We start from the raw sequence: 22672 nt of genomic DNA on the forward strand, positions 1-22672 counted from the left end.
CCTCGTTGGGAGGCCACCGGCCTAGGCTTGTTAGCGGGCGGCCAGTCTAGGCAGGACATTTCAAATTTCAGACGAAAAACTAAAAAGTTACGGATTGAAAATGGGGTGTACAGATGTCGAACAACAGTCATACAAAAGTGACTTACAAATATTGTAGATAGCATAGCATAGCATAGCATAGCATAGCATAGCATAGGATCTAGTTCTTATAGTGTTCTGGGATAGATGGGACAGGTGGAGTGTGATCGGCTTCACTTGCGTAGTCTATTTTAAACAGAACTTTACCTTCGGCCAATTTGACGGCTATTTGGTCTCCCTGTTGCAATTGTGGATCATTTAGAGTGATCTGTGCTATACCTATCTCACGGTCCTTGGTCAATTTGTGATGGGATGTAACACCGAATACTAGATTTGCTTGAGGTGAAGCTTTGAAGGCGCACGTTTCGTCAAATCTGGCTATACCCTTTTCGTCGACTTTTTGGTTCTTTGTCTTGTACAATTGCTTGAGTCTTCCGCCTTGAGCTAAGGAAACTTTCACTTGAACGTTCTTACCTAGCTGTTCTGTTGCTAGAATAGTGACTGATCCGCGGTAAGTTCCATTAGGTGCTAGAGTTCTGGCGAAACTACTTGCCGTGGAAGTGTTCCTAGTGTGTTGATTGTAGCTTTGTGTGGAACTATTGCCATTGGAGCTGTCCCTTGCGTCGGGGCCGTCACTGGCGGGCAATTGTGTGTTTGGGTCAAGGCTCTGTACTGGCGCGTAGTCGTTATTGGGAACTGTACGATCGGCATCTAACGAGGCTCTTACTTCGGAGAACGAGAGTGATCTATATTCGGCGTCTGTATTCTGCTCCTCGTTCTTTTGCTCCTTAGTTAGGTTCTTCATCTTCTTGGAAGCATCGTGACGGTTGAATGGCTTCTTTAGTAGACGCGCACCCTTATCGATCCCTCCAGTAGCCACTCCCATACCGACGGAGGTTACACCAAGAGCACCTGTTTTTATGGTACTAACACCAGCGTGTGAGATGTTGCCCAAAGTCTTTGAGGCGAAACCGGCTTTCTTGATTTGATTGGCATTAACAGGTGGCTTCACATATTCAGGATAGAATGTACCTTGTAGTTGAAGGGTACCTTGAGTGTCGATTGGTAGTTCCCAGTTGAAAGTGTCACCAGCCTTTACTGATGAAAGGTCCAAGAGCACTTTACCGAGATCGTCGTTATCGCCAGCACGATCCCAATCAAAGAGATGGATTTCTACTTTATCACGGTCTCTTGAGGGTACAGTCAATTCCACAGTTTCATTCCAAACAGGCGATAGAGTCTTCTTGATCACTTCGCTCTTATGAACTTTACTGCAATCAACGTAAATTTCAAAGAATGGATCAGAGTAGCCATTACGATCCTTGGCAAGCACGTCTTTGGCGGATATGACCTTTAAACGCAAACGGCCAGTGTCCAAGTAAGTGTCCACAGATGGAATTTCCACGGCCGTAGGGACGTATAAGCATGATAACTCTACATTGCAACCGTTGAAAGAAAGTTTAGCACCTGTGACATAACTGTCCTTAAGTATCTTGTAAGTATCAAAAGTTTTCTCAGAGACGACATCAGATGGTTTTTTGGCAATACTGCTTCCCGAAACTCTGAGTGTTATCTTACTGTGCTTCAAATCACGAATGAATACGGTAGCGCTAGCAGCAGGTAGGCGTCCATCACGGCTTTTTGGTGAGATGTATCTTGGGAAAGGCACTTCATCCACATAAATTTGCAGATGAGCTGGCGATTTGGACAATTTACCACGGAACATCTGCATAGTGAGAACACCAGAGTTTCGCTCTAGTAACTGTTCGAGGGTTAACTTTTCTTTCTTGTTGAGTCTCTCCTTCTCTTCCTCGAAAGGATCATCGATTTCGAGTTCTTCGTAATCATCAGGCTTTTCCTTGTGCTCCTCCTTGAGTTTAGCCTGAGATTTTTCGAATTCTGACATCCTTTCCTTCAGTTCCTTCTCATTCTTCTCCATGAGAGTACATTCTTCAGGTGAAAAGACTGGCACTATTGGCACAAATGAGAGTGAGACATTAATATAGTCTCCTCTTTCTTTTAACGAGCGATCTTTCAATTGTAGTTTCAATACTTCGTCTGATTTATCAATAGCGCGATACTTCCCGGTCTTAGCATCAAGCTGGATAACTCTGTTAATTGGAATTTTAACTCCACCAATTGTTCTATCTTTTCCAACCGACTGATAGTCGTAAAGATCAAGTGTGATATTCTGATTTTCTGAGACAATCGGTAGGTAAAGCACTTTATTGAAAAGTGGGCTTGAATTCTCTGAGAAGTGACTTGATTTGTAATTGATATGACCATTGACCAATAGAGTGAAATATGGATCGATATCACCAATACCAGATAAATCACTCGTAACTGCAGCATCCCTAATATGAACTCTTAGAGCACCGATCGGTTCTTTGACAGCATTGCCTGCAGCAAAAGCGCCAGTGACATGAACAGGTTTCCATTGCAAGTTCATGAAGATTTCACCTCTAGGATTTCCTGGGACGCTTGCGCGGCCCAAGGATAATGAATTGATAGCTTCATCCAATGAAGCCGCATAAGTACAAAGTGGGTGGTTATCAAAGTTCTCATCAAAAACTTCAAGCTTCAAGTCAGAATCGCCTTTCGATGGCACAAAAACTTCCACAGTTTCATTCCAGGATGGTTCATCAATACGTTTCAAAGTTCTGAACCTCTTTATCTCCTTACCATCAATATACAATACAGCACTTGGGCTGAGAGTTCCAGATGAAGTATCTGTGCCGATTAGATTCTTTATATTCTGTAGTGTCAATTTCACAATACCTGCGTCAGTGTCTTCATCTTCATCTTCATCCTCGTCCTCGTCAAGCTGTTTTCTTGGTTCATCGATAATAGGCTCATCCTCCTTTTCCTCGGCCTCCTTCTTTTCCTTTTCAGCATTCTCTTTGTCCTCCTGGCTGTTGTACCGTGCCCCATTATCGGACACGACAACATCTGCATCTTCGTCGTTCTTGTCTCTAACCACTGGGAACCAATGCATAGAGTATTTTAAAGTACCTTTAGTCGTTATACCATGTAACAAGTCGGAACTAGCATCTTCAACTACTGGGTTTTGCAGCAAATCTTGCAAATTTATCTCCACATTTCCGATTAGTGTGTCCTTTCTTAAATCATTGAAATCCAAACAGCTTATCGTCAATTTCTGGTTTAGGTCATTAAGCAGTATGTATGTGGTCTCATTCCAGACTGGATTCTTGACATCCGATTTAATTGTGGTACGTAAATCAGTTTGAGCCCCAGGAGAAGGTTTTTCAGATTTGAAGCAAATATAAGGATCGACAGTTCCACCGACATAATCTGAACTTTGCAAGTCCTTCGCAGACTTAACAGTAACAGCCAAAACACCGACCGCATCGTTTGCCTGAGAGGCAACTAGCTCTTCAACATCAATATCCAAATGATGTGGAGCATACAACATTGGTCCGACATTGGCATTAATCATAGTCTTCACAAAAGTTTTCAAACCAGGAAGGAATGACATGACATCAAGACCCAAAGTGTCACCACCAATTGGTTTCAGACCAAATTCCATGAGAGGTGGTTCCAATAATTGAACAGAGACAACTTTAATATCTGGGAAAGCATTTCCGAATTTAATCACAACACGCATCTTACCTGCGACATTGATATCTTCCACTATGACTGGCAAAGTCTTTGAAACAAAACTCTTACCCAGAGTCACGCCCAAAACAACCTTGGGTTTAATCTGTTGCTTAGCTTCTCTCTGTGTCATATCAGAGACATCATTTGGGGTGAATGCAAATGACCAAATCATTTCAACGACATCTTTTCCACCCTTTGTGTTCGATTTTATTCCCTTGATGGATGGAGACTTGGTACCCAAAGTAAACTCATCCAACGACAATGCGTCAATACCGTAACCTGGAGCAACGCCCGCTAGAGTAGGATTAGCTATATCTTTGACTTGTTGAGATAAGACTGGCATATAGATGACCCAAAACTTCGATAAGAAGGAGTTTAACCAAAGTGTAGTCTCCGTTCTTTGGAAAAGAGTTTCCTCCACCGTAGTTCTCTTCAAATCATCACGAGCACAATTGATGTATCTTCTGTACTCAGATGCAAACACTGAACCGCTGCAAAAGAACACAAACCACAACGACCACCAGGAAAACCTTAAGTAAGCTAGCAACCACGCAAAGAAGCATGTAGCCGAGATCAAAGAGACATTATAATACCAGTCGTTGTAAAAGTTCTCTAAAATGTAGGCCTTGACGACTCTTGCATCCGAAACGCTAGAAGTTTTCTTTCTAGAGGGGTTAAACTCGCCAACGTTCATCCAAGGAAACAAACTGTCACTTGCGTGACTGTTCATCGCATCTTTGATCTTGTTTTCAGTCACTGTATCCAATTTCCCCGGCAAAGTCATCGAAGTATCGTACTGATTAGGCTTCCTCGGTGGAGCATATTTGAAATCATCCGGACGTATGTGTTCTAAAGGAACTGATCCGACTGTTCCCTGCAAATTTGGTGCTGGCATCTTGCTTCCATTGCTAGCAGAAGAGGCAACTAGAACGTCTTTACCTGAAGGAGCCTTACCAGCATCATGATTATTCTCGGCTCTCTTCTTATTAGTCATTTTATCTTTCTCCTCAGACTTGTCATCCAGCATTTCATCCCCGTAATGATCCAACATGTCCTTAGTCAAACCTCCACGCTCTTTCTGATGAATATTCCCCTTCCTAGGGACGTAGGCCTGGTCTTCACGCCCATGGCCTGTAGATTCGTCCATCTTTTAATTCACCCACCTCACTCACAGAACGATCCTTGTGTTTTTCAACTGATCTATCCAGATGGTCGAATGATACTATAGAGTTCACTGGACTTCTGTTGTATTTTACAGAAAGATGAAGATTTGATCCTTTAAGGGGATCTAATTGTTCTTTGCATTTGAAAAATTTGTCCGTCGCGTTCTCCATAAGAAGGTTCACCATCAAGGATAGAAATGAAAACTAGCTGGACTGGCTCTTTTGAAGCTCCTGATAATTCAATTCTTCCCTATCAAGATCTTGTGCTAGAATTGAGCTTCCGAATGCTTTTTTTGTGTGGTTCTTGTTATGTCATATCATCGGAAATGATTAATTATGTATGCTACGAATACTTTGATGCTAGCTCACGTCTCTTGTCTATTGCGTATTTGAGCTGTTCTGCGGTGAACAGATTCGACTCGCAAATCTTATTCAGGAAGAGATGATGGTAATTGGGGTTTAAATCGCGTAAACGGAAGGAGCAGTAGATTAGTTGTAGACACACAGAGTCACTTAGCTTATTTTGCATATGGACATCCAGAAGCTCTTTCAGGAAATATCCTACGCACTGGTTAACAAACTGCAACATCAATGGACTTGTTTCGCATTCATCGGTTGCGTTCTCTGACATGGAAGTGTCATTCTCATTCTCCGGCTCCTTTGACAACCGTTTATCCAATGGGATCGCGACAGGGATTGTTGTAAACTGATGTTGCTCCATGAAAACACTCAATGACATATGCGTATGCTCTCTCAGCACTTCTATCCTCTTCTTGATTATCATCTCAAGTAGTGCATCGTTCGATTGGTCGACTTCAAATGAATATGACGAGTATTCTTGCTGTATGAAATTGTATCTCATGTAGGAGTATACTTGTAAAAGAGAGCTCTTGTCCCTATCATCAAAGGGTGGGATAGATGCCAAATAATTTAGTACTTTTTTTAGAGAGTTCGCAGTCAAATTGGTCGACAACAACCTGAGAAGCCCCGTGAGCATTGTGGTTGTGGTTTCTTCGGCTACGTTGCGATGAATTCCTTCAATAATTGAAGATCCTGGAAATTTGACTAACAAGGATTTTGAATAGGTGTAGAGCATAACTGCTTCCTGGTAATGTCCTGTCCGTATACATGTTCGAGCCAAAAACGGTAGTTCCATTAGATCTGTAGTTTTGTCCAGATTTTCCAACACGATAGCTAACCCACCAGTAGAACCGTCCTGTTCATTTCGCAGTATTCTACTCTTCAATCTCTTCAACGCATTCTGAAATTGATCCTCTTGTTTCTCCTCAACTTGGTCATTTGTCTCCAAAAAATCATCTATTTCCTTCCTCTGATCCGTACCGTTATCCAACTCCCACAACTGCTCCAGTTCCTGACGAATAACAGTCATTTTCCCTTCAACGGCTCCCTCATTATTTACAACTTCTCGTACCACATCTACCTTATTCTCCACTAGCAAACTTCTCAATTTTCTTTCAACTACGGATATCTCAGCATCAATCTCAGCGATATGTTCGACCACACTTCCATTCACAGGTCTCGAAGAGAAATAAGCCTCGTAACTTTTCGTATCCGACTGGAGAACGTGATTCAAGAACCCAGAACAGTATTGCAGCTCCGCTTTCTCCAACACCAAGTCTGCACCAAGCAGACTGCCCAACACGAGATCCATTGACATCAGAAACGACCCTAATCAATCAGATTCACACTCTTAAAGACCATTTTACACTATCTTTCAAACTTTATAGTGAAAATTTTACCCGGGGTTCTAGGATTTTTGCAGCCTTTTAATAATAAAGGAAGATTGATGCAACATTACCATCCCTGCTAACAGTTGTAGATGGTTGAATTGACCTATTCAGCAGCTATTGGGCTTTAATTCAGAGTTTAATGGAGGGCGTTTATTTCAATATTGATAATGGTTTCATCGAAGGTGTCGTTAGAGGATACCGGAACGGTCTGCTTACGGGGAATCAATACATCAACTTGACTCAATGTGATACTTTAGAGGATTTGAAATTGCAACTTTCTTCTACCGACTATGGCAATTTCTTGTCATCGGTCCCCACTGAAGCTTTGACTACGTCTGTGATCCAGGAGAGTGCTTCTGATAAGCTTTACCAGGAGTTTAACTACATTAGGGACCAGTCGAGTGGGAAAACTAAAAAATTCATGGATTACATAACGTATGGGTACATGATCGATAACGTGGCATTGATGATTACGGGTACGATCCATGACCGTGATAAGGCTGAGATTTTGCAACGTTGTCATCCCTTGGGTTGGTTCGATACTTTACCCACATTGACCGTGGCTACCGATTTAGAGTCGTTGTACGAAACTGTGCTTGTCGATACTCCTTTGGCACCATACTTCCGTGATTGTTTTGACAAGGCCGATGAATTGGATGATTTGAATATTGAGCTTGTGAGAAACAAGCTATACAAGGCCTACTTGGAAGATTTCCATAGTTTCATCTCAGAGAATGTCGATCAACCAGCTTGTGAAGTAATGCAATCATTGTTGGAATTTGAAGCTGACAGAAGAAGTATAAACATCGCTTTAAACTCTTTGCAAAGTCCCGATATTGATCCTGAGTTGAAGAGTGAGCTTTTGCCAGATTTGGGAAAATTGTACCCATTGGGTACTAGTCATTTGGCTCAGGCTTCAGATTTCGAAGCTGTAAGAAGTGCTGTGAATAACGTTTACGACTACCGTGGGATCTTGGAGTCTGGTAACTTAGAAGATCACTTCTACAAATTAGAAATGGAACTCTGTAGGGATGCTTTCACCCAACAGTTTACCGTTTCTACGATCTGGTCATGGATGAAATCTAAGGAACAAGAAGTGAGGAATATCACTTGGATCGCCGAGTGTATCGCACAAAACCAGAGAGAAAGAATAAACAACTATATCTCGGTCTACTGATAAAAAGCCAAAATTTTTTTATTGTATCTAATGTCTAAATAAATATAAACCACCCACGAAGTTCAATAGCGGTTAGGTTCTGAACGTCTCAAATATCCAATCTCTGGGTATTTTTTACGGAAAAATTGTAGCCATGAATCTACTCGTGCTAACTCAGTCGCAGTGCAGTCACTCAGGTCGCTACTACATTTTTTGCCCAGGACAGACATATCCCATTGGGGATAGCTAAATAATTTTGAGCAATCAGTACCTGTAAATTTCTTATAAGCTCCCCATTTGCCGTAAAAACGAGAACCTCGTGTGACATCAAAGATATGGCCCTTGATGCTGAGCAGTATGCGCTCCGAATCACTCTCACCATTATACTGGGATAATTCATCAAAAGTAAAAGTTATCGGAGTTGCATTTCTTTGCAGCCAGTATTCGGGAATAGAGAGCAAATCATCAGGTATTACAGATGTTGATCTGGATACCAAAAAAAACCATTTGCCTGAAAAGAACTTGCAGCAAACACTATAAAGTAATACTAATCCTCCCAGAATTCTTAAGATATCAAGGGCTGAAAATTTAATAGGAGTTTCTACCTCATTTTCAGCTGAATAAATGGACTCATCGGTTTTCTTGTACGTGGAATGGCCTTGCTCTCGAGACATCACACTGTATCTCAAAGATCGAGGTACAACATAGTAAAAGGTAGTAATTTTGCGACACTTTACCAAGGACAGTTAATGATTCATTAGCTAGTAACTATGGTTGTAGCTGGATACAACCAAAAACTGACCAAGCTACGACAAAAATTGTAAAAAAACACTCACGGTGGGGGTCGAACCCACAATCTTCTGATTAGAAGTCAGACGCGTTGCCATTACGCCACGCGAGCTTGTAATTTGTTGTAAAATCAATTTGGACCAGGAACCATAGCAGGCATAGAACATCAGGCTTGAGAAGTTCATGAATGCTCGCAAGTGACTAAGAGTCATCTAGAGGGCTCGCTAGTTATTTTATACTACCCCATATCTTGCTGTACAATGAATAGCATGATTTGGAGGATGTTTATTTCATGCAGTTTAGAAGCATTAATTCTCTTCGTTTCTCAAATAATAAATCATATTCTTGAAGTGTAAATCAAATGGAACCGGCACGGATCAAAAGTGAGAGTGATAACTTGTTGTTGACCTGTAAGCTTGCACAATTTTTTCCAGGCTTTGTTCGAACCAACTCTAGCGAAAAGATTGCTAATCTATCCTTCCTCTAGTCTTTTCTTGACCACCGGTTATCCCATCTCTTCCAAGTTCAAAGCCAAAGTATTTACTGCAACTACTGCTCAACGGGCTGTTTTATCTGTGTTCGCCCATAGTGTTCGTCCACTTAGTTTGTTCACTGCAGTGATGCTTAAATAATCTCGCGATGTCCTCTGCCATAGTAGATCACTAGCATTGCCTAATTAGATTATTTAGTCGTAAAGCAGCCGTTTAGGCACTCCTGAATACGGTATTAAGTGGTTCAAGGTATGGGTAGCTACGAATCTAAGAAAAGAACCCGACCCTGTGTTTCCTGCAAGCGTCAGAAGCTCAAATGTCAATATAAAGAATCGCTGCCGTGCGAGCGATGTATTAAGCATGGAATGGCCTGCTATTTCCCCACGACTCAGAAACAGTCAGCTACCGCCAAGCAATCTTTACATGAAACAGTACTTCCACGATATCAATCTCCTCCTCCACTGCAAAGCAATCCACCAGAGGCATCCGTGGTACCGAATACCTTACCAAAACCTCGAATACGAGAGGCGAAATCAACCACAGTATTACCCTCAGGGCTGCCGACAAGCTTACTACCGAATAATGGCAACTTATGGGCTTACTCAGGTGAACAGAGGGCAGACTTTCTTCAAACTGCCTTGGAATCTATGCTCACCATATTCCAGCACAATCAAATTCAGCATGAGCAACAGATAAAAGTTTTACAGAATCAAGTCAACCAACAAAATCATGTTGTAATCCGAGATCAGTCGCGTGCTGGCCCTTCAGCGGTAGCACTGCCGTCTGTAAGTGAAATAATAGATAATGGAGGGCCGAAGGAGCAAGTTACAGATTTCCGTAAACTTGGTATAATCAGCAAGACTGAGGCAGCTGAACTTTTGCATATTTTTTGCACCAAAATGTCTGGTCATATGTTTGGGTATAGCTCAGAGGAACTTACTTTAGAAGAACTATGGGACCAATCGCCTTTGTTACTTGCGTCCATTTGCACCGTGGCATGTCCCCACCATCCGCTACTTCAGTACAAGAAGACTAGACTTCAGGAAAGTTTACGTTGGCTTGCCTCGGAATTGCTTAATCATAGCGATTCCATCGATTCGAACGTAGAGCACATAATTCTGGGCCTCATTATTGCATTTCTTTGGCTTGAATCCAATCAACTCTATATCTCAGTAGCCATTCAATTGGCACGTATGTGGAGACTGGATCAGCAGCCGGACAAGAACAAAGAGAGTAAGCTTTGGAGACTATGGTATCTGCTATACATCGCCGACGGCACTCAAAACCTGATGTCGCATAAGAGTCCCTCAATACGTAAGCAAACGGAACCACTGATAGCATCGGTAAGGGAAATGTTGGTATCTAACGTTGAAGATCCGGCATTGCAAGAAGTTTTGAAGCGAAATTGTATGAAGGGTACGACCCCAACCACTGACCAGCTACATTTATTGAATGAGGTAGAGCACTCGAAAATTGAAGTGAATCCCCATACTTTACAAAATATGCATTTATGCGGCCTAGTAGAGTACCACATGGCAATTGAGTCCTTGTTCCATGGTGGTACCATACAGGACACATTGACGAGTGCACACAAGCTCTTACAACCAAAGAATTTTGGAGCACCATGGGAGACCAACATGGATTTAGATAAGTGGATGATTTCATGGACTATCACCTTGCAAAACATTGATGTTCAAAACGACGCATGGTGTCTTAAATCAACACTGTTATATTACAATTTTGCCCGAATGCATATTAATACCCGTTGGCTATCAGAGAGACAAGCATCATTGGAGAACCCCGATTGGTTACAAATATGGAGCAATGCCTCAGCAGATAGGTCAGCTCTTATAGACGCATCTCACGACATCTCCCACTCTGCCGCTATTTCTCTCTTAAAGCTGGCGACAAAGGACAAGGACGTAAGCTCATTGTTCCAATTTCTCCCTAACCATGTCTATTTGATGTTATTTTTTGCAAGCATGATCGTTCTGGAGGCTCCGTCGGCTTACTCCCTCTCGGACCCTTCAACCATCAAGAGGTTACAACAAGGCTTCAAACTCGTGAAGACTTTTAGAGGAATGCTGGCATCCCAAACATCTAGTGACGCAGAATTTACTCGAAAGATTGATAACAGTGTTCAATCGCTAATGGCTGCTTTTATCGACCGTTGCGTTCAAGTGACCAACAGTTCCAAGGTCAATAATAGAATAGAAGAGATTATTCAAGATCCCACCGACTCACTGGACTCAGAAACAACTAGGAAAACTATTTCAGCCTGGCCGAGCGTAAATCATGGCCATCCATAGTTATTATTACTGAACACTGACGCTGTGCGCGTCACAAAAAAAAGACAGAATAAATTATAAAAATTTGATAGATTACCAATTATTGTTATGACAGCCGACATTCCATCAATTACGCATTCCGTATATCTCATCATTGAAAATATTAGCTTGTCATTGCTCAGATTTATTTGTGGAAAAAGAGATTATGGTGCCCAAGATGTACGGTAGTCCAATCCAAGAACCAATATCCGGGAAAGTGAAATCTTCTCAGACCTCAAGGGCATTGGTAAGAACTCGCAAAATTGGTTCTCAAAAGGTTGACCCAAAATTCAACGAGCTTCAGTCGAAGTTTAGAACAATATACGCGAATATCGAAGCTCTGTACCACTCATGCGAGGATTATAAGACTTCTGTGAGATCTTTTTTTTATAATTCTATCAACCTTATTGAATTATTCCGTTTGATTTTAGAGGATGCTACTGAGGATTCCCATGATTGTTTGACACCGGGAAGCGCGCTTGAGAGTTCTCCGATACCAATGTGCGAGGAAAGACAGCGTACAACAGAGATTCTAGAATATTTTTATGCTACATCTGGCTTACCGTCCAACCAGCGTGATTTTTGCATATCGAAACTCAGCAAACAGATGTATGCAATTGCCAGGAGGTTGGATGAAGACTTTAAATTTTTTGACCATGGAGTCCAAACCCCATTAAAGACTGTTTACCAAGTATGTTCCAACATCTCACGGCTTATAACTGCCAGGAACAACGCAAGTTCAGAATATATGGGCATGAAAGAGAGGATCGCCGAGTATGAGTATATGATGCAAAATTCTCACTCGAGGGACAATCATAATTTCGAGCGCCTCGAATATGACGAAGAATTAAAGGACGCTAGAGCTAAATTTGAAATTCTAAACCAATTGCTTAAGAACAACCTGGAAATCTTCACCGAACTCATAAGCAAATTTATGAAGGAATGGTTTATGGTTTACTATTACTCGACGCTACGGATAACTTACGCCCTTTATCATTTCAGTTGGACCAGTCCCGAGTTCAAGAAAATTGCGTTGAAAGGTCTGACTAGCCCTCACCACGAGCTGATCTCAAACAGCCACATCCTGGCGCAATTTCACGCCCAAAATGACGTTGTCACCAGAGAGGTCGAGAAACTTAATATCGTTGATTTTGACCGTTTCTATAAGACAAGCGTCGAGACTATAGACAGAATCTTTATGGAGTCTTTTTTCTAGGCTTCAATTCATTAATAGACTATTATTTTACTAGTTAATTCAGTCCTGAAAACAAATTTTTGAAATAAACCTGCTCAAAACTAATAAATTAGGTAAGTTAACTATTACTATGCGAAAGCAAAGTCTCGGGTAGTCAAGTAAGGAGAACCGAGGTTTTAATAAACTTAAATTTGATCTGTATAAAGGAATAAGTTATCAGAGGGTAGGTAGTTGTCAATTAAGTGTACGACAGTTTGCAATCGCTTTTGATTAAAGTAGAAAGACTAAGATACAAACGAAAGATGAGTGCTCAAGTTAAATCATTCGAGGTTTCCGATGCTTTAGAGTCTAGTTTGAGAGGGTTTGCATCGGCTAACCCTTCAATTACGTTGGTTCCAGAGGAAAAGGTATTGTTTAGAAAGACTGAAAAGAAGAACGTGGCTCTACTATCCGGTGGAGGATGCGGCCATGAACCTACTCATGCCGGGTTCGTTGGCAAAGGTATGTTGGGTGGTGCAGTATGTGGTGATATCTTTGCCTCACCTTCTACCAAACAAATTTTGAATGGTATTAGATTAGTCAGCCAAAGTTCTTCTGGTGTGCTGTTGATTGTTAAGAACTATACTGGTGATGTCCTACATTTCGGTTTATCTGCTGAAAGAGCCCGTGCTTTGGGAATTGACTGCCGTGTAGCTGTTGTTGGTGATGATGTGGCTGTTGGCCGTGAAAAGGGTGGTATGGTCGGTAGAAGAGCCCTAGCTGGAACTGTTTTAGTTCACAAGATCGTTGGTGCGTTCGCAGAAGAACACTCTGAAAAATATGGTGTTCAGGGCTGTGAAAAGGTGGCTAACATCATCACAAATAACCTGGTTACGATCGGGTCTTCTTTGGACCACTGCAAAGTGCCAGGTAGAAAGTTTGAAAGCGAATTGAATGAGAAGCAGATGGAATTGGGAATGGGTATTCACAATGAGCCAGGTGTGAAAGTACTTGAGCCTATCCCATCGACTGAGGAATTGATCTCGAAGCACATGCTTCCAAAATTGTTGGACCCTGCTGACAAAGACAGACATTTTGTCGACTTTGACAAGGATGATAAGGTTGTATTGTTGATCAACAACTTGGGTGGAGTTTCTAACTTGATCATCTCTTCGATCGCTGCCAAGACTACCGATTTCTTGAAGAAAGACTACAACATCACTCCAGCTCAAACTATCACCGGTACTTTGATGACCTCTTTCAATCAGGATGGTTTCAGTATCACTTTGTTGAATGCAACCAAGGCCACAAAACAACTAAACAAGGAATTTAAAGAAGTGGATTGCGTTTTCAAATTGCTGAACGCCCCTACAACTGCTCCAGGCTGGCCAATTGCTCCCAACTCGGAGGAAGCTCCATCTTACAACAAGGACTTGTTGAAAGATGAAATTAAAGTCAAGGATGCTGGTTCTTACGATTTCGATAAATTCTCCAAATGGATGCAAAGCGGTGCTGAGAAACTAATCAAGGCCGAACCTCACATTACCTCTCTAGATAACAAAGTCGGTGATGGTGACTGTGGTTACACCTTGGTCGCAGGTGCAAAGGGAATCACTGAAAACCTGGATAAGCTCTCCAAGGAATCTCTATCTGAAGCTACAGCACAAATTTCTGACTTCATCGAGAGCTCTATGGGTGGTACTTCCGGTGGTCTGTACTCCATCCTGATCTCTGGATTTTCTCAAGGGCTCATCGAAGCCTGTAAGGACGAGAAGGAGCCTGTAACTCCAGAACTCACCGCCAAGGCTTTTGACTACGCCTTGGATACCTTATACAAATACACGAGAGCAAGACCTGGCTCTTCTACCATGATTGATGCATTGGAGCCATTTATCAAGGAATTCTCATCCTCTAAGGACTTCAGCAAAGCTGTCAAGGCTGCAGAAGAAGGTGCTAAATCTACTGCCACTTTTGAAGCCAAATTTGGTAGAGCTTCCTACGTCGGAGATTCTTCGCAAGTTGAAGATCCAGGTGCTGTCGGTTTAGTTGAATTCTTGAAGGGTGTCCAATCAGCTTTATAAGGTCTCATATAGGCGGATCGACATATAACGGTTTATAATCATAGAATTGGTATTATGATAATTTTTAACGATTTGGCTCAGCTTTAAACGGTTCATTTGAACAAGTCCCTTCAGTTGAAAACCTTCAAGAGTAGTAGATATCTACTAGTTTCAAGTACTGATCTCCGTTGCATAGCTAGCATGAGTACTGATTTTGATAGAATTTACTTGAACCAGTCGAAATTCAACGGTAGATTCCGTATTGCAGATTCCGGTCTGGGTTGGAAAGCGACAGCTAGTGGAGGTTCTTCAGCAAACCAGGCCAAAGCTCCCTTCCTACTACCTGCTACTGAACTCTACACTGTGCAATGGAGCAGAGGCTGTAGGGGATATGAGTTGAAGATTAATACAAGAAACCAAGGTGTTGTTCAATTAGATGGATTTTCGCAGGAGGACTTCAATTTGATAAAGAACGACTTCCATCGTCGATTCAACGTCCAAATTGAACTGAAAGAACACTCCCTACGTGGTTGGAACTGGGGTAAAGCCGATCTGGCTAGAAATGAGATGATCTTTGCCGTTAATGGTAAGCCTTCTTTCGAAGTTCCATATGCACGCATAAACAACACCAACTTGACTTCTAAAAATGAAGTGGCGATTGAGTTTAACATTCAGGATGAGCAGTACCAACCAGCGGGAGATGAAATGGTCGAAATGAGATTTTATATTCCAGGTCAAGTTGAAGATGAGAACGAGGACGAAATGCCCAAGAAGGAAGATGGGGAGGATGTTGAAATGACCAAGGAACCAAAGGAGAAAAAGACTATGGCAGAAGCCTTCCATGAGGAACTGAAGGAGAAGGCAGATGTTGGTGAAGTCGCTGGTGACTCCATTGTCTCGTTTCAAGACGTTTTCTTTGCAACGCCAAGAGGTCGTTATGATATTGACATCTACAAGAACTCTATCAGACTTAGAGGTAAGACATACGAATACAAATTGCAACACCGTCAAATCCAGAGGATTGTTTCTCTGCCCAAAGCCGATGATATTCACCACTTGATTGTCCTGTCGATCGAGCCACCATTACGTCAAGGTCAGACCACCTATCCTTTCCTGGTTATGCAGTTTCAAAAAGATGAGGAGACAGAAGTGCAATTGAATCTGGAGGACGAAGATTTCGATGCTAACTACAAAGAGAAGTTGATGAAACAGTATGACGCAAAGACACACATTGTAATAAGTCATGTGCTGAAAGGTTTGACTGGTAAGAGGGTTATTGTACCGGGCGCTTACAAGTCCAAATACGATCAATGCGCTGTATCGTGTTCTTACAAAGCTAACGAGGGCTACCTATATCCTTTGGATAACGCTTTCTTCTTCCTGACTAAACCCACTTTATACATCCCATTTTCCGATGTAAGTTCAGTGAACATTTCAAGGGCTGGTCAAACTTCTACTTCTTCAAAGACCTTTGATCTAGAGATTCTACTTCGTTCCAACAGAGGGTCCACAACATTTGCCAATATAAGTAAAGAAGAGCAACAACTATTGGAACAGTTCCTGAAGTCAAAGAATCTGAGAGTGAAAAACGAGGATAAAGAGGCACAGGAAAGGCTGCAGAGTGCTCTTGGCTCAGATAGTGACGACGAGGATGTCATCATGGGATCAGCAGCCGAAGACGAAGAATCTTTTGACGAAGAGTTTCATGCAAGCTCAGAAGACGATGATATTGCTGAGGAATTCAACTCAGATGCAGCTAGCAGTGACGAAGAAGGAGAAGGAAGTGGAAGCGAAAGACCATCTAAGAAAGCTAAAGTTGAATAATCTGCATCTGCTTATATTTCAACTACACTGTATATGTAAATTCGGGTTTATAGTTTAGTGCTGTAATATAGCTTTTCGCCAAGTATCAACCTATTTTTCCTACACCCAAGGTAAAACTCGATGTGCTTTAGGCTTGGCATAGTATAAGACTGGTAGAATGGCAAGTTCTGCTTTGGCTTTACTTTGAAGCTTCACTATCGATAACTATCACGTGGTGATCTACAGTTCCACTGACTACAATCGCTTCTTTAAACTGCTACTCTTCTCATGACAACAACTCAGAGTTGAAGGAATAAAAAGCACCAGCGTTCTCTTCGCCGGCTGGCTTAATCATATGATATTCCCTCAGATTGATCAAAGTCTGACTCAAGAGTACACGACTATACGAAATGGGGGAAAGGGCTAACCTGACAGATGATCTGAAAATTCTACGGGATATGTACCCTGAAATGAAGACTTGTAATGATTCTCACAATGAAATAATGGATAGTTCAAAAGTAACTGGTATTTTGCCCTTCAAAGTCTCGCTTCCAGAAGATATAACTGTAACATACAATGATCAAAGGCTAGTACTTTCGGAGCTGACGGAGGACTCGTTAAAGTTTACAATTGATAGTACTCTATATCCAGATTTACGTCGTGGGATAAAATTTACGATAGAATCCCAATGGATGTCGCAGAGAGACCAGGAAAAAATCCGCGATGCCATTTACCAAGAGTTTGGTGTCTTCACAGACTCCAGTTTAGATACTTTTGAGCCTTCAACGCCAACTCTGATGCTATTATTTGGTTTTCTGACCAGTGATATAGCCAAAGAATTATTTGATTGCAATGAAAGACACTGCAACTCGCAGGAAGAGTTTAAATTATTTGCAGCGATTAGTTCTGTCATAGAAAGAGAAAAGATGGAAAGAAGTAACTTTGATTGTTGCATATGCATGGAGACGAAGAAAGGTAGCAAGATGATAGCTTTACCCTGTGGTCATCTCTTGTGCTTGCTTTGTACAAAGAGCTATTTTAAAGCGTTAATCGAGGAAGGGAATTTGACCCGAGTCAGATGTCCAGAATGCGAGTACCAAGAGCTAGATTTGAACAAGTTACAGAGCTATAGCGAGATCAAGAAGGTCATTTTTGAACCAACAATTCCGCTAGATTTCTTCAAAGGTATATTATGCGATGAGATATGTCTGCGATACGCTGATTTATTCTATTCTCAGGCTGCCTCGAAGCTTTCACAACACTGTCTATACGCGTGCGTTACATGCAGACGATGTAATAAATGGTGTGTCAAAGAAGATCTGAATGATTCGATGATAGAGTGCAAAAGCTGTGAATACGTATTTTGTTTCGACTGCTTACATTCATGGCACGGTTATGTTAACAGGTGTGGTAAGAAGGTAGAAATGCCTAGGAATGTCATCGAGGAATATGTGGAGTTGATGGATACCGTCAGTGAACGTAAAAGGGCTCTGGAAGCCAAATACGGTAAGAAGATTATCGAGCATGAGGCCAAGGACTTTTTAGCCGAACGAATGCTTGACTTGGCCGTAGAAGAAGAGGGATCCGACTTGCAAAGGTGTCCCAAGTGTCGAACAGTGGTCCAGAGAAGCGAGGGTTGTAACAAGATGAAATGTGCCATCTGCGATACAATGTTCTGCTACCTGTGTGCAGTGGATCTATACCCTGAGGACCCATATGCCCATTTCAAAAATCCCAAATCAGGATGCTACGCTCGTTTATTCGAAGGAATGCCAGGAGCTAGTTAATAATCAGATGGTAAATATATATATATATTAATCTGTAAATATAGTGGAAAGCAGTTTTTACAACTAGTCTTTAGCTGTCAAGCGCTCGATGGCGCATTTGATGGCACTTGCAGACCGATCAAGTTCCGCACCTTTGCGGTCAAGCTGATGTTCTTTCAGTTTCATCCATTCTTCCGCTCGTCCAACGACAGTGGCTCCTGTCTGGGAGTCCTTCAGGAACACCGATCTTGCCACAAGTATAATTTCTTGTAAAGTTAGTAAAACGTAATGCTGAGTCTCTAGTAAATGTTTGATACATACTCGGTAAAGCTGATCGAGTTGAGTGAGGATTGTATCCACGTTTTTAGTGTACTCATCCATGACATTCGCGGAAATATCGTATAACTGGTCCCATTCCATCCTATACACATGGTCGCCGCCCACCCCTTCCTGTTTTGAAGCGGAATCTTTGATCAAAGCAGTGGCCTCCTTGATTCTGATCAGTATCTTATCCTTAAGAACCTGATCCTGAATCTGTTCCCCATATTTCTTAGTTTGCCACTCGGCGGCTAATTCACTTAACCGGGGTACTTCAACGCCAGAACGCTTTAAAGACACTTGCTTTTGACTAGAACTTTTCCCATCCATTATTTAATAACTATCAAATTCCTGTTAGCCTGCTTTGACGCTTAGCTTTGTATGCTTAACTTTGTCAAGTGGCATTTAACGCTCAAGAAGGCCTTTTGAGTCCGAGTTAGGTTGGTAGCGCAATGACCATTTGGGACCCATCACTGTTATAAGCGTCAAATCTACCATTCTGAAGGTCCAGGATGCAATGTAAACTACAAAGGAGAGAAGTGCGACCAGTCTAATGATGAATTGGATAAAAGAGAGGCGACGATCCTTGATCGAAATCGAAAGAGGCTCAAAATCATATCTAAAGAATATCCCCGGTACTGTTGTGGAGCCGCGTTTCGTACTCTTCTGGTCGAACTGGCGCTCACTGACAGCGTATTGGTTGGTGTCAACGTAAGCTCCCAATTTCTCATAGACCGTTGGGACAATTGATGTATCATAGAGGTATCCCATTAGACGATCCACGATGCTTATCTTGGCAGTGTTGTCGAGTGGATTGTCGATATATGGGAAGAAATCCCCATAAGAAAACTCGTTGATAACGTGTGAGAAATTGATCTCCGAGACGGGCGCTTTCTCAAAGTCTTGGTAGCCCCATCCTTTGGCTGTAATTTGAAGTTCTCCTGCCACTCTATTGACGGGCACGGAACCATATATATGGCATCCATCAAAGGTCACATCGCTTCCGAGACTTGCCTCTAGAACGCTGGGATCCATTCTTTCCCTGAATTGTGCCGGTATGGCTTCTCCCAATATTTCATCCAGATCTGGAGTTGCTATCTTCTTCATATCGTTCACCATGGTGCCATAGGGAACGAAGAAGGGCATGTTTTGCATGCTTAACTCTTTGGACACAACTTTTCTGTCCATAGTTTTGTCTCTCACATTGATATGCAATAAGTTACAGGGCATATTCACATACATGTCCATGTTAATTTGGAATGTTTCCCTCACTTCGCCATCGACCTTGTACTGTTGGTCCACATATCCGCCGAAATAGCTTCCGAACTCGGTCCAGCACATGAATAGGAGGAACAAATAGGTCATTACCGAGCTAAGCCCTCCTTTGAACGATCTCTGTTGGTGAGTTTCATCAGTTTTGGCTATCCAGAAAGTCAATGGTTAGTAACATTCGTTCATTCAAAATCTTGTAAGGCTAGGGCACATACGGAATGCATCAAAGGATCGTAATCCTGCCATGTTCTTTGAGCGAAAAGAGAGTTATGAAGCCTACCTAATAGATAGTATTGTTCTTAATTGTCGCTATTGATTGTCTATTAACTGTTCTTACACGCTGGTAATTTTTCAACTGCGCGTCTAATATGGCGAGCGATGAGAATTAAAGCCAATCGTTCTGGAAGCCTGGAGGTTCAATTTTAGCTTCCTTGGTCTCTTTCTCCCTTGCGCTGTAATGCCTGGCTATCAGGAATGCTAATGGTATGAGAATGATTTGGATTGCATACCGGATGCAACCTATAATAAACCCAGGTCCTAGGTTTATTTTGATGATGTCCCATTTAGTTGATGATTGTAGTGGATCTTTCGATGGCTGGAGAGATCTGAGGGCCAGAAAATAGATTATCGTGCCCGTAAACGTTATTGTCGCCAAAGAAGCGAGTGCTGATATCATAATCTTTAACACTAATGGAATGATCCGAAGTTTAATTCCCATTGAAAGGGCTATGCCAAAGCATATCACGGCTGTTAAGAATAGTAAACTTGTTGACAGTTCACAAAGCTCTATGAGTAACAGAAATTTATTGGCCACTTTGAGAAGATATGCCATGTCCACACCTTTAGAGTAGCGAGAAGTTTTAGCGTCAGACTTAGAGCTCGCATAATCGTCTTTGGAAATGACTAGCTTTGAGAGTGCATTTCCTTGGTCTCCTCTCAAAAATCTTCTCAAGGATGAAAGAGCCAGATGATAGGTCAATACCATCGAATCTCCCAGTAAGCGAGTGTCGTTTTGGTGAGACGCAGATAACATACCCAATTGAATTCCTATGTCCCGCACTAGGATTCCCAGAACATCCATTCCACTACCCCAGTTTTGAACACAATACAGACGTTCTCCATGTCGTTTCTTGCAATAGCCGAAATAATTGACTTTGTAAACATTCTCTGAATCGAAGGTGTCGACCAACTTCTCTTCTCTGTAAATATCTGAATCTGTTAAGTCCCTAGACCACCCCATATCGATTGCCAAATATGATAAAAGTTTCAAAAATTCCTTGATGCTGTTTATGAAATCTTGCGTGACACTAGAGGAGCCTATAATCGAGAAATTGAATTGATCTAAGCATGCTGATGACCCTCTGCAGCTGAAATTTGGTATATAAAGTAGGAGCTGTGTTAGGGCAATCACAAATAAAATAATCCACACGATCAATCTTTTAAAAATTAACATGACTGTGAGTTAATTTTATTGGATTGTTGGGTCGTACAGGAAATTTGAGGAACCAATTTAACCATTGATCTATTTTCTGTAGCTCACTTGGCTTCATTATATGCGGCGCGCCACAAACTAAATCTCTGACACTTGAATTAAAGTACCAAAAAAAAAAAATTTCAAAAATACATGGTCGATGACGGGTTTAAAGTCCTCTTGAAATTGACGTCACTGTCATCACTTGAGTACAATGCAATATCCTGTAGTTCCACTTCTTCAGCGCTATCGCTATCCACAGAAGCGTTTCTTCCACCACTGCGCGTGAGTCGCAAATGATTATCGGACGATTCTCCATCATCAGATAAATTGTTACTAGAAGCATCACCAGCATCAGTGAATACTCCAGTCTGGTACCGCAGGATGTTATTTTGAGTGCCATCGTTGTAGGGCTGTTGAACATCGGACATGCACCATTCAAGACCCGACCAAGCCAGCGTGGATACAAGTATTCCGAATGCAAAGAGCCATAGGCACGTGAACCAGGTGAACCCAAGGCCGTAAGTAAAACCGTAGACACTCAGTTCAGTTATAATCCTATTTTTTAGCTTAAGTGCAAGCCACGCCAAACTTATCGTACCTGTTAGCCCCAAAATAAAGACAACAAGCGACAGAAGTGATATTGTATGTCCAAGGATGCGCTCTTTCAACGGATTTATGAGCCGTCCCTTTATTGTATAATACCACAGGGTTAATATGAGAATGGCACCTTCCAGGACAAGGGCAGAGATCAATAGATTGGCCATATTAACTTTCTTCCGTCGCAGTTCTTTCATATACTCATTGTAAGTATTAGACAACCCCAATGGTGCTGATACCTCCTGATCGTAGGCGTAAACTAGAACAATATCCATACCAAGCTGTGAAAGTACTTCACGGTAATCGAACACATAATCGCGACCCGTACGATGGCAGACTTCTACCATTGAAGAGTTCCTCACTTCCACTACTTCTCCCTTCTTATTGAGTGCTTGCGTTGTATTGAAACTGATATCGCACCTTCCGTAGATAGAAACAGCAATATACTGTGGGACATCATTGATCTGACTGGCTGTATAGGCTGTAAGAATGAATATCTCTGAAGTGGTTAAGCCCACACCATTGTTAACATCTGTTGAACCATACACCTCAACGGCCTCTTTCAATTCCTTGAAGAGACCACCAATAATATCAGTAGACTTGGTACCAAACTTAGCGACCCTGAATGTTCTAGGAGCGGTTACAGGTCCAATTGTTATAGCCAAACCCAGTGCTATAATTAGTGCAGATGATATCAGTCGAATCCACAGCACCAATGTCTCAAAAGCCGTCAGATCTTCCGCAAACCTGAGAATCCGACCGATTCGCATGCCTAACGACTAGAAAGCAAGCCTTGGATTCTATCTCACCTCAGTTTGTTCAACGCTGTTTAAGC

At 41.9% G+C, this 22672-nt stretch overlaps 13 protein-coding genes and 1 non-coding gene across 14 annotated transcripts; 6 read left to right on the plus strand and 8 right to left on the minus strand.

Annotated features, from left to right (window-relative positions):
* Window positions 1-199: 199 nt before the first annotated feature.
* TCB3 (Tcb3p) lies at window positions 200-4843 on the minus strand (the record flags this gene model as incomplete). Its single annotated transcript, XM_003680825.1, has 1 exon — window positions 200-4843. The coding sequence occupies one exon, from the start codon at window positions 4841-4843 to the stop codon at window positions 200-202; it is 4644 nt and encodes a 1547-aa protein (XP_003680873.1).
* Window positions 4844-5202: 359 nt separating this feature from the next.
* Window positions 5203-6537, minus strand: COG8 (Golgi transport complex subunit COG8; the record flags this gene model as incomplete). Its single annotated transcript, XM_003680826.1, has 1 exon — window positions 5203-6537. The coding sequence occupies one exon, from the start codon at window positions 6535-6537 to the stop codon at window positions 5203-5205; it is 1335 nt and encodes a 444-aa protein (XP_003680874.1).
* A 212-nt stretch (window positions 6538-6749) lies between these two features.
* Window positions 6750-7787, plus strand: VMA6 (H(+)-transporting V0 sector ATPase subunit d; the record flags this gene model as incomplete). Its single annotated transcript, XM_003680827.1, has 1 exon — window positions 6750-7787. The coding sequence occupies one exon, from the start codon at window positions 6750-6752 to the stop codon at window positions 7785-7787; it is 1038 nt and encodes a 345-aa protein (XP_003680875.1).
* A 62-nt stretch (window positions 7788-7849) lies between these two features.
* TDEL0D00810 (uncharacterized protein) lies at window positions 7850-8440 on the minus strand (the record flags this gene model as incomplete). The annotated part of the gene is made up of 1 exon (XM_003680828.1): window positions 7850-8440. One exon carries the CDS (start codon window positions 8438-8440, stop codon window positions 7850-7852), a length of 591 nt encoding a protein of 196 aa, XP_003680876.1.
* A 155-nt stretch (window positions 8441-8595) lies between these two features.
* TDEL0Dtrna1R lies at window positions 8596-8667 on the minus strand. Its single transcript has one exon. It is a non-coding gene; the product is annotated as a tRNA-Arg (tRNA).
* A 630-nt stretch (window positions 8668-9297) lies between these two features.
* On the plus strand, window positions 9298-11355 carry TDEL0D00820 (Zn(II)2Cys6 transcription factor; the record flags this gene model as incomplete). The annotated part of the gene is made up of 1 exon (XM_003680829.1): window positions 9298-11355. The coding sequence occupies one exon, from the start codon at window positions 9298-9300 to the stop codon at window positions 11353-11355; it is 2058 nt and encodes a 685-aa protein (XP_003680877.1).
* Window positions 11356-11539: 184 nt separating this feature from the next.
* Window positions 11540-12589, plus strand: TDEL0D00830 (uncharacterized protein; the record flags this gene model as incomplete). The annotated part of the gene is made up of 1 exon (XM_003680830.1): window positions 11540-12589. One exon carries the CDS (start codon window positions 11540-11542, stop codon window positions 12587-12589), a length of 1050 nt encoding a protein of 349 aa, XP_003680878.1.
* Window positions 12590-12870: 281 nt separating this feature from the next.
* On the plus strand, window positions 12871-14628 carry DAK1 (dihydroxyacetone kinase; the record flags this gene model as incomplete). The annotated part of the gene is made up of 1 exon (XM_003680831.1): window positions 12871-14628. One exon carries the CDS (start codon window positions 12871-12873, stop codon window positions 14626-14628), a length of 1758 nt encoding a protein of 585 aa, XP_003680879.1.
* A 180-nt stretch (window positions 14629-14808) lies between these two features.
* On the plus strand, window positions 14809-16431 carry POB3 (FACT complex subunit POB3; the record flags this gene model as incomplete). Its single annotated transcript, XM_003680832.1, has 1 exon — window positions 14809-16431. One exon carries the CDS (start codon window positions 14809-14811, stop codon window positions 16429-16431), a length of 1623 nt encoding a protein of 540 aa, XP_003680880.1.
* A 389-nt stretch (window positions 16432-16820) lies between these two features.
* On the plus strand, window positions 16821-18197 carry ITT1 (RBR-type E3 ubiquitin transferase; the record flags this gene model as incomplete). The annotated part of the gene is made up of 1 exon (XM_003680833.1): window positions 16821-18197. One exon carries the CDS (start codon window positions 16821-16823, stop codon window positions 18195-18197), a length of 1377 nt encoding a protein of 458 aa, XP_003680881.1.
* Window positions 18198-18260: 63 nt separating this feature from the next.
* GMC2 (Gmc2p) lies at window positions 18261-18824 on the minus strand (the record flags this gene model as incomplete). The annotated part of the gene is made up of 1 exon (XM_003680834.1): window positions 18261-18824. One exon carries the CDS (start codon window positions 18822-18824, stop codon window positions 18261-18263), a length of 564 nt encoding a protein of 187 aa, XP_003680882.1.
* A 75-nt stretch (window positions 18825-18899) lies between these two features.
* On the minus strand, window positions 18900-20012 carry ERV41 (Erv41p; the record flags this gene model as incomplete). The annotated part of the gene is made up of 2 exons (XM_003680835.1): window positions 18900-19915; window positions 19982-20012. The coding sequence occupies 2 exons, from the start codon at window positions 20010-20012 to the stop codon at window positions 18900-18902; spliced, it is 1047 nt and encodes a 348-aa protein (XP_003680883.1).
* A 139-nt stretch (window positions 20013-20151) lies between these two features.
* Window positions 20152-21219, minus strand: SMA2 (Sma2p; the record flags this gene model as incomplete). Its single annotated transcript, XM_003680836.1, has 1 exon — window positions 20152-21219. The coding sequence occupies one exon, from the start codon at window positions 21217-21219 to the stop codon at window positions 20152-20154; it is 1068 nt and encodes a 355-aa protein (XP_003680884.1).
* A 161-nt stretch (window positions 21220-21380) lies between these two features.
* ECM7 (Ecm7p) lies at window positions 21381-22607 on the minus strand (the record flags this gene model as incomplete). The annotated part of the gene is made up of 1 exon (XM_003680837.1): window positions 21381-22607. One exon carries the CDS (start codon window positions 22605-22607, stop codon window positions 21381-21383), a length of 1227 nt encoding a protein of 408 aa, XP_003680885.1.
* Between the last annotated feature and the right edge of the window lie 65 nt (window positions 22608-22672).

This window comes from Torulaspora delbrueckii, chromosome 4 (assembly GCF_000243375.1).
Source record: "Torulaspora delbrueckii CBS 1146 chromosome 4, complete genome".
In the NCBI taxonomy this organism is placed as follows: Eukaryota; Fungi; Ascomycota; class Saccharomycetes; order Saccharomycetales; family Saccharomycetaceae; genus Torulaspora; species Torulaspora delbrueckii.